The sequence below is a fragment of the Protopterus annectens genome, chromosome 10.part0 (genome assembly GCF_019279795.1).
Source record: "Protopterus annectens isolate FY-2018-M chromosome 10.part0, PAN1.0, whole genome shotgun sequence".
Lineage (NCBI taxonomy): Eukaryota > Metazoa > Chordata > Ceratodontiformes > Protopteridae > Protopterus > Protopterus annectens.
In genome coordinates this window covers 1,680,632,071-1,680,649,752 of record NC_056744.1, presented here as the reverse complement: position 1 = coordinate 1,680,649,752, position 17,682 = coordinate 1,680,632,071, and the positions used below count along the sequence as shown (strand labels likewise).

Here is a 17,682-nt window from a genome sequence, read left to right as displayed (position 1 = left end):
GAGCCTCTCTGTCTTTTTGTATTTTAGGCAGGAAATAAAATGTGATAGAACTGGTACTCAGTTAATTGTTTCCCCTGCTGTGGTATCAGCATTTAACCTCAGACCTTTTTGCAACAGTTCATTTAGTCCCTCGTAATATCTTTCTGTTGGATCGCTTCCCAGCCTACTGTACTGTTTTTGCATATTTAACAAATTCATATACAGTCCAGGACAATGTTTGATTTCCAGCAATATTACCCTCTTTATCTGCAGGCTTTATAACCATATTTTTTTTGCATATTTTTCAACTATTCCTATTCATTTTTTGCCAATTTAAATTTGCTATACTATGCTGTCTGCGGTGGTGGTGCTGTGGTAGCGTTGTCGCCTCACAGTAAGACGCTGTCCGGTTCGATTCTCAGCTAGAGCGTCTTCTGCATGGAGACATGCGTGAATGGGCGTACCTTCGTTGAAGGTTGTACGTCAGGCCTGCCAAGCCGGTACGTAAAAATCAACTGCCAATCATTAGCGGACCGGAGTTCCGCTGTGGCGACCCCTAACCAGGAAAAGCTGAAAGACACAAACAAACAATTTCATACATTTGTTATACTCTCTATGCATTTCATTTAATACAAATTTATAAAACACCTGTTATGACTGAGTTATCAAAAGCTGCTACAAAATCACTCTTAAAATCTAGTGACAATTTCTTGATATTTTGGTTCACCCCCCCCCCCCCCCCTTGTGCATTAGCCCACTAAGCCACTCAGTTCTTATATTTTCATCATTCTGCACAGAGGTACTTGGCCCACATTCGATAAATCAACATTATTATCAAGAACATTATTTTGTTTGTTTGTATAACTTTTAAATATTAGTTGTGTACAAAAAGTGGATCTATTTCATAGACTCTAAACCACCATGGCCATTATAAGACTAACTGCAGTCCAAACTTATTGTGTCTCTATGAATCATGGGTGTTTATTAGGAAGAGGGGGTATGTTAGGTACGGAGATTTTAGAGGTTATGTGTGTGGGGGGGGGTTATGTTAGGTCAACCATTACTGTCTGCTTCTCTGTATCAGAGACACGGCAGCCAGACTTGGGGTGAATTTCCAATTTCCCATTTATTGGTCAAGGTTATGGTTAAATAGGGCTAAGGATGGTATCTGCTTCACATGGATGGGCAGCCTGTTGCCGAGCACTGGGATCCACTGAGACACATATCTGTTTCGCCAACGTGTCTTATTTATGTCACAAGCAAAATTTAAATCCTTGGCTCTAATAGTTCTGATGCTGTTTGTTTTGCAGATGTGCAAGAGGGCTTTCAGAGCTGGATCCAAGCATACTTTACATGCCAGGCATAGATTGTCTCTCAGTAACCTGTAGGAGACAAAGTGTAGAGGTAGGGCTTTAAGGCGATCCATATAAGAAAATGTGTTCATACCCTGGGTTCTCCTGGTAAGAAGTACTTGTGGGCATTCCAACTGCTGCATATTTATAGTCAAGTACATGCCGAAAAGTGCATTATATTCAGTGATGGGTCTGATAAGGGCTGAATAAAATGGCACTGTGACTTCCTTAGACCTGGATGACATGCCTTTACTTATAAGTTGGGCAACATAGAATGATTTTCTTACTACCTTGGTCGCATTTTGGCTAAAGGTCAGATTACTGCCTGCATATGTTCCCTGATCCCAGACTACTGAGTCATCTCTTAGAGGTGTCTTATCAGTTGAGTGATTACCCTGGGTGGCAGTTTGCTCAAAAGGTACTGTAATACATTTCTTGGCATTGAGCTTTAATCCGTGATTTGGCACCAGTCATTTGTCTGTGTTACTTTCTTGTAAGATGTTTGTGTTATGGGGGAATCTATGACAGCTCCCGATTTCCAGTCATCTGCAAACGTGCATATTTAAATAATGTATGAACTTATTTCTCAGCCCTATGATTAACACTTTTGCCCCATTTCCTCCTGTGGAATGTCAGTTCTCTTGCACAGAATTTGCTTGCTGTTCCTGGACATGAGTTATCATTTGTTTCTGGGAACTAAACCCTGAATACCATTTCTGCAGCTATAACCGTAAGTTAATCCAGTGATGGGGTACTCTGAAAACAGACTACTGTATCTTAAAGAAAGACTGAGCTTTGCTTGATTTACCTTTGATGTTCTGGCACCTTGTGGCATATTTAATTGTATTTAGTCATATGCAGTCTTTTTATTTTATATGTTCTCATGCATCTTTGCTTTTGCCTTCTTCTGTCAGCTTTTTTTTTTTTTTTTGCAGGAACCAGTTACCTTAATTGCATGCTTTGTTATTGTGTGACACAATATGTAGTTTAAATTGGATTAGAGGCTTATGACAGTGAGAAGTGAATATCATCTCTGGGACACTGGCCATTTGAATGATAAAAATGTAGAAGGAAGAACCTGGAATTGCCCAGACCTTGAGATTTGTAGCAATACATATGCACACACTGACCGACTTTTAACTTGATGAATGTACGCCCCTCAGTCTTTGCATTTTTAGCAGATGCAGCATGTTTGCTACCTTTACAGAAAGAGAACAGGCTTATTTTCTTTTTACTACGGCTCTTTTAGACATCCCCACAAGCTAGAATGAGTTTACTGAGTACTGTTATGAGCTGTATACGGCAATATGCAGCACATACATCTATGACAGTAGTCTTTATCAGTCAGGTGATGGTATTTCATGGATGTAAAATATGTAGTATCATTTACATGGTGAATGTTAAAACAATTTCTCCAGCATCTTGGCTAAATGTACCTTGTTTAATGCAGTCACCACTTTAGACTACTACTTTGCAAAAGAATTAGCACCTAATGTGACTTCCAAATTCAAATGATAGTTGTGTATTCATATTGCACCTGCACATCAGCTGAACATATATATTTATTTATTCTTTTGTGTATTTAAGTTTAGGATCACAAGGGAACTGTTATCTCTCACAGTACTCACTGGGCACAAGGCAGAGAAACTCACTCACGAAAGGATGCAGCATATACACGCACATGCTTATGCTCACGCTTACACACACACACACACACACACAGGAACAAGGTTATGCAGTAGTTGAATGGTATATTAAAAATATAATACTGAGCATCACACAAAAGAAGACTTTGGGCAGTCAATAATGAAGAAGACTATGATCTGGTAATCAATTATAACTAGTTTTACTCTCATGGCCAATTTCTTGGAAGTGAGAACATGTAACAAACCAAAGTCTGGATAAGAGATTTGAATATAATTATTCTTTTCAATACACGGAGAGTTGTTGCTGCACAATGTATTACCATTAAAAAAAAGTGTATAAGCACAGAGAATCTGACAGCTTTAAAGGCTGTAACAAAAATGTCAGTCAGAGTCGAACCACACCTCTAATCAACCAACATCTTTAAAAGCTGTTAGACCTTTAACTCTTCTACACCTGTTAGCAGAGTCAGTGGCTCAGCAGATAGCAAGCACATTTGCCTTTTGTGCTAAAGATCAGAAAATTGTGTGTTCTATTCCCATGCCTGGTAATTAGATTAATTTTCAAACTGCTGACACTGCAATTCAGCATTAGGGGGTGCTTCACTCCTGATTATGCCATCCTTTGGATGAGCCTTTTAAACTGAGGTCCCATATGCTCAAATGTGTGGTAGTTCAGTTAGATGTGAAAAATCCCATAGTACCAGTCAAAATGAGTAGAGCAGGTTCCTTAGTATAGTCGCCAAGTTCCCTTTGTAGTGTAACTACCACTTCTTGTCTCCTCTGAAAAGAGGACACTAGCCTAATGGGACTAACTTGTTCAACAAAGGATAAATCAATAAAATATAGGATAAATGTATATTATATGTGTGGCAGCACAAAAAATATAACAAATTCCAGAGCTGTCTGAATGTTTCTGATAGTTTTCTATGGTGGAGTGATCTGTGTGGTGGTGTTGAGACCGGATACTAAGGTTCATATCACCTCACTGTAACAAGCTTGCTATAGTGAGATTCTTAATGTGAGAATCTTATTATAACAAGGTTATTCTTTTCTCAGATTCTAAATGTAGTCAACACTGTGTGTATTACAATATTTTTCTAGCTAGTATTTAATACATTAATCGACTATTTATTATAAACATCTAAAAACTAACATTTTAATTTACGGAAAGCTATAAAATTATATTAATTAATAATGAATTATAAAATTAATATATGTTTACACTGTAGAAATTTCCAGTAAATTTCTGAACCCATCATATACCCCTGTCTGTCAATGCTGTAGGCTCACAGATCTGTGTCTCTTCTGCCCCCTGTTGCTGTATGCTGTAGGCCTTGGCAGCAGCAACTCTAATGCCTCTTCTACACTATTGTGTGTTTCCCTTGTGCGTGTTACTCAGTGTAGCCCAGGAGCATGCCTAAGAATGATCTGCATCAAAATTATGGCATTACTTCTGTCTCACGCAGTGGGGATCTCTTCAACTACCATCTTTTCTGGACAAATTCTGTGATGTCTGCTGTGTATGCTGATGGAGTGTGATAACATTTCACAAACATGGACCACAGACTGTCACAACACAAATGTGCTCTATTATGTAAGGTCATGGAAATGTAGTGCATGACAATTACTACATGCCAGTTTCAGAAATCATGGAGGAAAGAGACAATTACAGATTTTAAATGCAGGTATGTTTAGAATATTGGATAGGTATGAAAAGTTATTTTGGTGTAAAATTAGTTATGATGGTGTTGCACTACTGTGCATATTAAAACAGGGCCAGTTATTATGTATGCTGTCATGTTTTAAATGCTTTTGACACTTTGCTGCACAGTTAAAGAATAAGGTACAAGGCTTTTTGTGTATATTCAACACATGCAGTACCATCGGGCATTGCTGCACACAATTTCAGCTATGTATTTTATTTCATTATTGTGAACTAGTTTATTGAGATTGCCCAGCTCACAACAATATGAAGCATGTATTCTCGATTGTTGTAGCTTGGAAGCTAAGATTTGCAAAACTTGTCAAAAGTACGGCTTCTGTATAGTACATAGAAATGTTAGTGGGGGCAAAGTCCCCCAAGTCCTCGATGAAGATAGTCATGCCCCTCGCATCTTTTCCCCTACTGAATATACTGATTCTGAACTTCCAATATTTCAGAATAAGTAGTATGTGCTCTAAAGTACAGACACCCCATAAACAGTGACTCAAAACCCAGGATGTGTAAACAATCCCAATTTTTATCTCACCTTCTCAGAGAATTACTCCTTCAGCCATTGTGCCTTGAGCATTCTACATAAACATATGAAGTTAATTTAGCATTCATAATGCAAGTGATGTTGGCATAGTTGGTCTCTTCTAAAAGTTTATGACCTAGAAACTCTAGAGCCTTGCACAGCCTTATAGTTAGCATATTTTATATACATGAAAGGATAATGCTGGCTGCTAATTTGTTTTATTTTTGTGAAGGCATATTTGCCTTTAACTCATCTTCTCTTCCTGAAAATATATGTTGGGATTGCTCTCGTTTATGCCTGCAAATCCTGATATTTTATGACTTTGTGTCTCTCTATATGCAAGACACTGTAGTCACTGGGTGTGGTGATTTCAGTGATCAATGCTACTTTTGTCTTATTTTCATGGACCACTATAACCAGTTTTCTAGCATCTGTCTTTTGAATTGATGGTAATGGGTGATTCCATGTGATGTAGACTTCATCATTTTCTGTGATGCTTTGTGGCTCATGTTTCCAGTGTTTTTCAGCCACTTCAGTACCATAATGCTTGCACAATCTCCAGTGCAACAGTCTTGCCACATTATTATGCCTTTCAGTATGCAGTCCTTCTGCCGTTTAAGATATCGCAACCAGCAACAAGGCGTGCAGCTGTTTCCAACTCTGTTTTACACTTTTTTTTTTTTTTATAAACTCTTCTGAGGTGGTTTGCCTCTTACCTCTCAGGACATATTCAGATGATTTTGTTTGGGATAAAATTCTTTATATACTTATCCTGTCAGATCCCGAGTTGCTCAGGGTTCTATTTTCAGTCAACTGATGTCCTCCATGTATATGCTTCCACTGGATGTGCTCCTTACAAAGAGAAGTCTCCAGTATCACTGATACTCTGATATGCTGTTCCACCAATTCTTTCCTCAGGGCATATTGCCTTCTTTGATTTCACTGGGTGAAGAATTGGAATGCATACAGGATTTAATTACTGCCGACCGCCTGAGGTTTAACCCTGCTAAAAGCATTGATGTCTGTAATCATGCCAACTCAAGGGACTCTGATTGTCTGGTCTAATATCATTACAGTACATGCAATGGTGGCAGCCTATTTTTTGTGAAGAAGGTTAAAAACTTAGGTCTGATTATTGATGACAGACTGACACATAGGTTCCAGGTGTCATTGATAATGAAAATGTCTTGTTTTCATGTTTACAGCATCTTAGGTATTAAGCACTTTCTTCTTCCAAAAGACCTTCCCATCAATTAATGCAACTCCCTTTGCTTGGAGCTTCCTAACAGTAAGCTTGATCATTTACAACTTGTTCAGAATTTAGCTCAGGTTATTTATTGGTATTTCAGCTTAACTGTATATTACCTCAGGTTTGCAGAGTCTTCTGATTTGATCCTGTATCATTATTAAATTTTTCGCTGCTAGTTTAGTTAGCTGTACACACTGTGGTTAGGTCCCTCCTGTCCTTAGACATTGGATTAAGAGCACATTTGGAGACATCCAGTATTTGGTCCTTTAGTTATTAAGCTGTTTGTCTTGGAACCTCTTCTGTACAATGGATGATGGCATGCCCTACATTGATAGGATTTAAGTTGTCCCTTAAATTTCATTTATTTTCCCTAGCATACTATGATGATGCTGATGTATAGCTCAGTCTTTTTTTATCTGTCTACTAAGGTTTTTCTTGCCATCCTATTTGTTTTATGTATTTTCCTGCTTTGTCTATATGTTGTTATTTCTCTGTTTCAGTTGTGTGGTGCGTGTACGCAAATATGTTCGAGCTTGAACTTGGGGAATGGCTTTGGGTTGTTGGAGGGCAATGATATAATAATTCTGGGGCACAGAAGGGCAAACATACAATTAATTGTTTTTTCATTTTAGCTAAGTGAGCTAGAGTAGGGACCAGGGCATGAGAGTTTTGCAGAAGAAAGTAGTACCTCTGAGGAGTTTAGACATAGCACAAATTACGACTGCATACACTGTCTTCTCTTTATTGCCACTACATCAGTGACCCAGCCCACTGCAGAGCTTTCCTTATGGAATCCAGTTAACTAATAATCATATAATTGCTGGTAGACAGGTCTAGCCTGTAAAAAAAAAAAAAAAATTGGGACATTTAGACTGACCAACTAAATGGAAGATGGTGGGTAGCTAAGCAGACATTTGGTCAAGGAAGGCTGCGAGACATTAAGAATATAATGACCACCCCTCCCCTTAAATGCAGGTTGGCAGCTGAGTACTGCAGGATTGCAAGACTTAAGAAAATAATGATCCCTCAAAAAAATAAGGTGAGTGTCCCCTTACGAAATATTTAATCACATATTCATTCAGTGTTGCTTGTTTTATCCTGTTCATGGTCACAGGGAGAGTATGTAAATTGTGGGAAGAAACAAGATTTCAATCTGCTGGTGTAGTATTAGTGTTAACAGAGGTCATGCAAGAAATGTTGACTCAGGAATAGACTTATGTTAGTTGCATGTTGATGAATAGGAGCATCAAGAACTGCTAGACATCTCTGTGATTTCCCATGTGGCTTAAATGGAATCTCTTTTTGAGGTAAAGAAGCCTCTGTCAGTTTGAAATTAGACAATCCATGACCTATATATTTGATCAGCTTGCTATAGAAAGGCATTCTTCATTTATCTTTTGCCTCGCAAATGTTTGCCCTTTGATGTACATGGATGTATTTGCTTATTTGCATTGAATGAGTATCCTTCAGGTTGCTTGAGGACTAGATTTACACCTTTATGATTAAAGAATTCAGCTTTTGATTGTATTATCGTCAGACTAATGTTTATGCTTGATTTTTTAATACTGTTGATTACTTTTTTTTTTTTTTCAGGTGGCAGTTCCAGACATCAAAGAAGTAGTGGCAGAAGCAGACTTGTTAGTTTTTGTTGTTCCACACCAGTTCATACGTAAACTTTGTGATGAAATGGTTGGTCGGGTATCTCAGAAAGCCCTTGGTATTTCCCTTATTAAGGTAATTAACTTTTTTTATTTTTTTTATCTATTTTACTGTGTTGTTCAAAATCTTGTCCTGTTGGTTCAGGAAGTCTTTTCCATATAAACCAGGACACAATTATACTCTGTTAAGCAGACAGTGTTTACATTTTTTTGCACAGATGTAGCAAACCAACATTAGCCTGCAATAGAGTTCACACCTGACTTTATGTCCTCAGTAAATCTGGTTCTTTCTTCAATATCAGCTGAAGAAAGTAAGTGCCTAACACTGTTGGACTGGCACAAAAGAGCTTATACAAACCCAAAGTGTCAGTTAATGAATTAAATAATAGCAACACTCGTAACACCTTTTCATGGACCAGTTTACCTAACTAGTAGACAAATCAAATAAAAATATAAGTAACATGTATTCAAAAACAATAAGCTAGAAATTGTAATAGCCGGGTTCATGATAGTATATGTGAAAAGTAGTGCTTCACAGAAAACAATTTCATTAGTTCATCAAGAGAAATTCCATCAGACATGTTATTTCTGTAAAAAAGGTCTGACCTAAAACATATTGTTAAGTGCATCTCATAGAAAAACTGAAGTGCCCAGCTGCCATTGCCAGAATAATTAGAATATATACTTTTTTGGGGCTTCCTATTAAAATCATTTAAGAATTGCAAGAAAGAAAGAAATTAGCATTTTCTTGATGTCCTTCAAGGATGCATCTGCAGTCCTAACATGTGGGTTGTCCTGCCTCAGGCAGCCCTTCGGTCGGCCGGATTCCAAAGTCTGGGTCTGGCCTCGGCTGATGTCGCACTTCACCCGACGTCATAGCTGCTGGGGTATAAAGGCATCAGCCGACGCCATTTTCCTCAGTCTTTCTTGCCGCGCGGTGCCCGAAGCCGAAGCTGTTCGTAAGTGCCGGTCGGTCAGATCCAGAGATTTCTACTACCGAAGACTGCTAAAAAAGCTAAGTACCCCGCTGGGGACTCTTTCTTGCCTCAGCCGATGTCAGACAAAGTGAATAATTGTTTAACTTGTGGGAAACAAATACCTCATAAGGATTTCCACTCTTACTGCCTTCCTTGCTTAGGCCCAGACCACGACGTATCAGCTTGTCTAGCCTGTGCTTCCTTCAACTGACGGACGCTTAGATGTCGGTCGGAGTTTGCAGAGGAGTTTTTTGGTCCCGCTTTTGCTTACAAAATGCCGTCGGAGACTCCGACTACGCAATTAGCTAAAAAGCGCAAGGAAAAGGACCGACACTCGCGGTCCGTGGTTTCGGCTGAAACCGCGGTTAGGCCAACCGCGAGTGTCTCGGTTTCAGCTGAAACCGAGTCCTCGGTTCTTCCTTCGGCCGAAAGCATGCCTCCGATAGCCGAGGCCTCACAGAGCATGGCTGAATCTGCTACTGAAATTACTTCTACAGAAGCAGGCACCCAGGATTTGTCAGACACTATTCCTTTAGACATTTCTACCCCTGCACGTGGGGCTGCTAGACCCCCTGCTTCTATGTCTATCAAGGCCTTTTCCAGGGCTAAAGCAGCTAAATCTTCTAAGGCCTTACCTACAAAAGCTCCCTCACACAGGCCTACCTCTAGTTCCCAGATACTCAGCCTGGCTGAGGATCTCATTTCTTTGATCAGGGGATCCCAACCTCACCCAGACAGGGCCTCTCAACCTCCTCCAGATAAGAAGCCTAGAACTGAACCCCCTGAACCTGTCTTTACAGACTATTCCTCGGATGACTCAGATATTTCAGACCGTCAGGAAGGTCCATATTCTCCTTATGAGGATTCTGATGCAGAAGACTCCATTCCTTCTGCTTCTCCTCCTGAAGAATTTTCTTTTGGGGAGACCCTACATTCTATGAGGGAACATTTCCAATGGCAGGGCCAGGATTTTTCAGATTCAAGGAAAAGGCTAAGGACTTTTTTACACTTACCACAGCATAGGCCTTTAGCCATTCCTCCAGTACTATCAGTTGTTGATGATGCATATAATGATGCCAGTACTGCCCCTGATTCTCTTCCTCCGGCCCCTGCCAAGCCTGATAGATATTACAGGGTCCCGGACACACACTTCCACTTGTATAAGGCTCATGTTGCAGACCCAGAAACCATTTCACAGGGCCCTAAAGGTGTGGCAGCTGCCTCTGCCAAAAACCCTCTTCCCTCTGAAAGGGAATCTAGAGCATTAGAGAGATGGGGTAAAAGGTTTATACATCTGCTACTCTTTCGGCCAGGGCCTTAAACTGTCAATTTCACATGATTCAGTACCAGGAATTTTTGTTAGACCAGCTAAATAAAAAACTGTCATCTCCTGAACCTATAGACCGCAAGTCCCTTCAGGATTTGGTACATAACTCTCAGCAGGTCAGTAATCATTTTTTAAAATGTGGCTATGATGCACTGGAGGCTTCCTTTAGATCAGCTATGACTGGAGCAGTGATTCGAAGGCATGCCTGATTAAAAGAACAATCCTTACCAGACCATGTTAAGTCAAAACTCCTAGATGCTCCTATGGAGAAACAAAGTTTGTTTGGCTCCCCTGCACAGGAGGTTCTCAAGAAAGTGGAAGAAAAAGCAAATCTGTCCAAACAGTCAAGGATTTCTTACAGGTCCAACCTCCGAGGTTTAGCAGAAATTGGCCTTCGAAGAATTGGTCCTTTCCAGACACCTCCAGAGCACAGAGAGGCAGAAATAGACGCCCAAGAGGCAGAGGTCAATCTAGGGGTGCCTACAGGGGATGTCAGTGGCAACCTGCCAACCAGAGAAGTGCTGCCACAGCTGCAACTACAACCACTTCCACAGGACAGACACAATGACTTGGCTCTGGTTCCGCCTACCAGGGAGCAACTGAAAGCACCCTTGGGCGGAAAGCTAGCCTTATTTTCCGACAACTGGCATTGCATTACAGGAGACAAATGGACTTTACAAACAATAGACAAGGGCTACAAGTTTCACTTCCACACTCTACCAAAAAAGAGAGGAATGCCAAACCTTCCACCAAGCCAAAAAACAGAGGCTCAAAAGCAAATCAGCAACTTACTAAGGATGAGAGCTATAGAAAAGGTACCACCTATGGAACAAGGCCAAGGATTTTACTCCAGGCTTTTCCTGGTACCAAGAAAAGAAAACCAATGGAGGCTTATTCTCAACTTGTCCACACTGAACACATACCTCATTGTTCCAAAATTCAAAATGCTGACCCTCCAGCAACTTCTTCCCATGATGGGCAAGGAGTCTTGGCCGGTGACTCTAGAACTCAAGGAGGCATACCTGCACGTCCCTATACGACCAGATTGCAGAAGACACCTCAGATTTCTTGCAGGATCAGAGCATTATCAATTCTCAGCATTGCCCTTTGGCTTATCTACTGCGCCCAGAGTATTCACGAAATGCCTGGCATCAGTAATTGCTCATTGCAGGCTTCAGGGAATTCAAATTTACCCATACCTGGACGACTGCTTAATACAAGCAGACAACAAGACAAAATTAACAAAAGATTTGGAAAAGGTCATACAACTGTTGCAAGCCTTGGGATACACAGTCAACATTCAAAAGTCAAGAATAGTACCATCCCAAAGGATAACATTTTTGGGTGCAGAACTGGAAACAACAACTCAGATGGCTTTTCTCACAGAAGAAAAACAAAAGCAACTACCAGTCTATTTCATGACATTAACAACTCAAACTCAACTTACTGCAAGGAAAGTCCTGCAAGCCCTGGGTTACTTGGCATCCTGCATAATATTGATACCACATGCCAGGCTGCATATGAGAAAGTTGCAATGGTACCTAAGGAATGTATGGTCTCAACACAAGCACAGTCTAGAAGCCCAGATTCCAATAATTCCATGCCTGAAAAAAGAATTCCTGTGGTGGGCTCAGGCCTGTCAGATGAACAAAGGATTGTCTTTCCAAAAACCACATCCAAGCCAGACCATCACCACGGACGCCTCAGACCTAGGCTGGGGGGCACACATGGAGGACAAGTGTATACAAGGCCTATGGACCCAAGACCAGCTAAATCTACACATAAATCTAAAGGAGATGCTGGCAGTGAAACATGCAATCCAGGCATTCAGACCATTCCTTCAACAAGGACACCTGCTGATAAGGACGGACAATACCACAGTCATGTGGTACATCAACAAACAGGGAGGTACACACTCATATCCTCTATGCCGGATGGCAATGGACCTGTGGAATTTGGCCCTGAATTTCAACATTCAACTACAGGCCAGATTTGTACCAGGAAAAGAAAATTCACTAGCAGACACCTTAAGCAGAACTACCACGGATGCTCACGAATGGATGCTGCATCCAGATATCTTCAAAACCATAACAAAGAAGTGGGGAATGCCAGAGATAGACCTGTTCGCCTCCCCACACAACCACCAATTGAAGAAATTCTGCACAAGAGCATACCACCCACTTGCCTGTAGAGTGGACTCCCTTTCCTTCAGCTGGAAAAACCTAACAGCATATGCATTCCCACCTCTTCCTTTGATGTACAAAGTCCTACTGAAGATCAGAGAGGAACAGCCGAAGGTAATCCTGATAGCTCCAGACTGGCCAAGGGAACATTGGTACCCGCTACTGAGAAGCTTGTCTCGGACACACTCATGGCCTCTACCTCTATGTCCCTTACTTCTAACACAGAACAACTACAAGACCCTGCATCCAAACTTGAAAACACTGCAGCTAGCTGCTTGGAATATTGCATAAAACAAAATAAACCAGATTTATCTCAAAGGGTTAAGGACATTATCCTGGAGGCACGCAGACCCTCCACAAGGAAAACTTATTCAGCCAAATGGAAAAGATACCTCATTTGGAGTGCAGCAAAGGGAGAAAATGTCTCATTGGCAAACATAGCACACATCCTGGAATACTTAGCAGAGCTGTTCCACAATGGCCTGTCCTACTCCTCCATTAAGATTCATGCATCAGTAATTTCAGCAGAGTACAACATGGATCCTCCTGTCTTCTCTCATCCTCTACTCAGGCAGTTCTTGAGAGGAATCAAAAATGTAAAGCCTCCAAGGAAACCACCTTTACCTACATGGGATCTCAACTTTGTGCTGGAAAAATTAACACTTCCCCCTTTTGAACCAGCAGCAACAGCAGATTTACAGTTCTTATCTTGGAAAACTGCTTTCCTGCTAGCAATCACTTCAGCAAGAAGGGTATCTGAGTTACAGGCATTAATGGCAGTACAGCCTTTCCTTATCTTCCATCAGGATAGAGTGTCTCTGAGAACTAATCCTACTTTTATGCCAAAAGTGGTCTCCAGGGTATCATTGAACCAAGCGATTCATTTATCTACATTTTTCCCCAACCCACAGAACAGGGGGGAAAGACTCCTACATACCTTGGATGTGCACAGACAATTACGCTACTATCTGGACAGAACTAAGGCCAACAGAAAAACTGACCAGCTTCTGGTAGCATATGCAACAGGAGTGCAAGGAAAAGCAATTTCAAAACAGACAGTCTCAAAATGGATAGGAAATTGCATTAGATTTTGCTACTCTTTTCATGGAAAGACAACTCCTGAAAATATCAGGCCTCACTCCACAAGAGCTACAGCCACCACTACAGCTTTCCTATGAGGAGTGGCTACCAAATACATTTTAGAAGCTGCTACTTGGAGCTCCGTGCATACATTTGCCAAGCATTATAATCCAGATCCCGAGCAGGTTTTGCAACTGCTGTTTTGCAAGGGATCTTAACCACACCATCTTTATCTTAGTGCCTCCTCCCCCAGTTTGGCTATGGTATTCTACCCATATGTTAGGACTGCAGATGCATCCTTGAAGGACATAGTACAGTTTTGTACCTACCATAAATGTAGATGTCCGATAGGTATGCATCTGCAGTCAGGATTACCCACCCTCCTTCCCCTCTGTGGTATTCCTAGGGTACTTACCCCTCTTTTAGCTAGCTGGGGGATCTATTATGGTGTATTTGTTTGTATGTATATATGTATATATATATTTTGCTTTCTACTGTTTGGAATTATTTGCATTTATCCAAATTTAGCCTTCCTAGAGGGCACCTGGCATCTGGGGCAAGAAACACTGAGGAAAATGGCGTTGACTGATGCCTTTATACCCCAGCAGCTATGACGTCGGGTGAAGTGCGACATCAGCCGAGGCCAGACCCAGACTGTGGAATCTGGCCGACCGAAGGGCTGCCTGAGGCAGGACAACCCATATGTTAGGACTGCAGATGCATACCTATCGGACATCTACATTTATGGTAGGTACAAAACTGTACTTTTTTAAGCTGCAAGTATGCTCTTACAGTGCACTGAAAATTTTTTTTTAAGTATAACAGCCTAAGGTGCTTTAAAGTGCCTGTTAATTGTATCATACTATTGGCTACCACAAAAGTATCACACTAAATAGATAAACCTGAGGAAGCGTACTTGGATGTACGTGAAAGCACTTGTTTTTGTCGAAATAAATCCAGATTTTATCCTGTTTTTCATCGTGGTGGCCTCTACTTTTGTTGCTGTTTCGTGAATACTATTTGTTCTTTCTAGTGGAGGCCTTTGGATGGTAGCTTTCCTATTGTTTCTACTAAATAGACTGTGTGGATACTGTGCAGTCAAAATGTTGTTTCATGCATTAGTTACTGTTCATCTTTGTATCCAAGAATGTGAGCTGTAAAGTATACAGGGATGAGTTTTACCCTTATTAACACATGTGAAGCTACCTGGCTTCAGAGGCTATACACTGCTTCTTCACTGTAATACTTCCTTCATCAATAAGTGGGATATTATTAGTTGGTTAATTTTATTTATTATTTGTATTAATTAGATTTGTTTACAAGATAGTCCAAATAGAGTGCAAGATCTCCTTTTCAATGGAGTACTGAGGAGAAAACCTCCATGGAGCAACAAACTTCAGTGAATTTCAGGGAAAAACAAAGAGTGTTATAAATCAAGTAATGACTATAATTTTTTATCCATCTTCCTTTCTTGCCTTAATAGCATTAAATGTCATATTGTTAGTATCAAAAGTTAATTTGTCCTAGAAACAGAATTTCGGAGTACTACCTTTCTGTAGCAAAATGATAATTTATCATTGCTAAATGCACAAAACTCCCATTTGCAGCTCACCAACTTATGCAGTACTCTCTTTTTAACGTACATGCACAAAAATCTCCTTTGCAGGTCACCAACATTCTCATACAGTGCTCTGTTTTTAATGTTCATGGGATCAAATATTTATCTTTTTTTATATCACCAGCTTTTCAGTGGCCAAGAGTGGCTATTTTATTTTAATATTTTTATCAGCTGAGAAAAAGAAGCATTTTTACCTTTTTAAATTAATGTATGTCATTGTCAGGAAAAAAATAGACTACATAAATGTAACTTTCTCACCTATATTTTGTCTAATGTAATGTAATATTTTTAAATTAACTAACCAACAACATAAATGTATACATTTTTACGCACTGCTCTCCTAAATAGACATTATAATTAATGCCATTTTAATTACTTCCTTATATTGTAACAAATCAGTAAAGCAACATTCTCAGTCGTATTTAAGTGTCAGTACTTTTAGCTAGAATTTGAAATTAATATTTTGATTTTGACATTTTAATATTATTGTTATGGTTTCTTTATTGTGTATAACTCTGATCAGTGAAAGGCAGCCTGTAAGCTATGGTATACAATTTTTTATCCAGTTCTTTGTTATTATTTTCATTGCAACTGTTAAACCATGCCAGAAGGGATACTGATCTTTTTTTATACATGTTGGAACTGGAAAATTATGTCTAGTGATAGATTTGGGTTGAATTAATTTGTCGATGGTGCTTGACAAAATAACAGAATTGTCTCTCAATAATCTTTCTGTACTGGGTAATCAACAAATATATGAGTCCATTTGAATTTCAATGTTTATGTCTATAGCGGTGGTGGTGCTGCAGTAGCGTTGTCGCCTCACAGTAAGACGCTGTCTGGTTCGATTCTCAGCTAGAGCGTCTTCTGCGTGGAGACGTGCGTGAATGGGCGTACCTTCATTGAAGGTTGTTCGGCAGGCCTGGCAAGCTGGTACGTAAAAATCAACTGCCAATCATTAGCAGACCGGAGTTCCGCTGTGGCGACCCCTAACCGGGAAAAGCCGAAAAACACAAGCATGTCTATAGCAAGGAGAGTTATTACCATTTTTCTCCATTTAAGATATTATGTCAGGTGTGATAAGAGTGCTAGGGTAAAATTGCAGATAAATAGCTCTGAGAATAGAGAGGATGTTGTGTTTATTGAATTTAACTTAAGAAATTTATTTTAAGATGAGTAATTCATATTTTAATTTAAAAATGTCTAATGCCCATTTTATAACTTTGTCTTGTGTAAATGAAATAATATCGATCTGTATATTTTCTGATAGTATATTAAATTAATTGTGTATTCTACTACATTTTGAAAATGTTTGTGTTTTAAATGTAATAAATTGTTATAGTCCAAATACTTAGCCATTCTGAACCACCCAGTCTATTTTCTGTTAGTATATACTCCAGTTGTTTTATTTTAGTAGTTTCCAGTTATACCAACCAGCAGATACTTCCCCTTCCAGTTTAACACTTCAGATTTATGGGTGGCTTCTAATAATAGTACCAAATTGACATGTTAAGAATATCGTTTGTATATAAAATGTTAAATCTTTTCAAAATGTTAGTTATATTAATATATTTAAATGGAGAATGCTTATTGTACTGGAAATAATTTGATATTGTTGACCAATAATCACTTTTTATCTTTGTTCTGATAATTCTGACTTTTTTTCTTTTTTGGATGTTTACGTAAATGTAACTATTTCCAATTTACTTTATAATTATTTAGCCTTTGTATAATGATTTTAAAGTTAGTTGCAGCTATACAACTTTCTGTATCTAGAAAAACTTTCCCTCCTTTATTCCGTGTTCTAATATGATTATTGTAAGCTGTTTTTGTCCTAATAGGTTACAATAAAAATGTTAATAGTATTCTTTCTACTTTCTTGATTTTTTACTGGCAAACTAATAGTATAATTAAGTATAGAATTTTAAGGGGTAGGATCATTTTAATTAAAAATAACCTATCATCAAAATATAAACCAAATAATTAATTCTATTTAGTTATGATTTTATTAATATTTTCAGTAATTCCGTCTAAGGTGTCTTGAGTAATCACTTCCAGTATCACACAGAATAATTCCTAAAGGAATGACAGATTGTTGCTGAATACTTATTTTTGTTAAGTTAAATTCAGAAAGAAAATGGGTAAGATGAGTTATTTTTGGTCTGAGCATGTCAACAATAAAGTTTTCAAATATAGTAAGATTATGACTGTTGTTTTTAGCTTGTTCTAAATTATGGTTTTAATGTTTTGGTATTAGATGGAAGTGACATATATACTACAGTTACCAACAATTTGATACAGTAGCTAGTGTGTTAGGAAACTTCAGAAGCAATCATGGGAGTTCTCATCTGACGTAGTATTTTAATTTACAAGTTT

General features: G+C 39.2%; 1 protein-coding gene across 1 annotated transcript in view; it reads left to right on the top strand.

Annotated features, from left to right (window-relative positions):
* The window catches only part of GPD1L (glycerol-3-phosphate dehydrogenase 1 like), a 922,781-nt gene that overhangs the window by 325,763 nt on the left and 579,336 nt on the right, over positions 1–17,682 (top strand). The window contains exon 3 of the mRNA XM_044086437.1: positions 8,057–8,197. Coding sequence (XP_043942372.1) covers positions 8,057–8,197 — 141 coding nt within the window. The remainder of the gene's footprint in view (positions 1–8,056; positions 8,198–17,682) is intronic.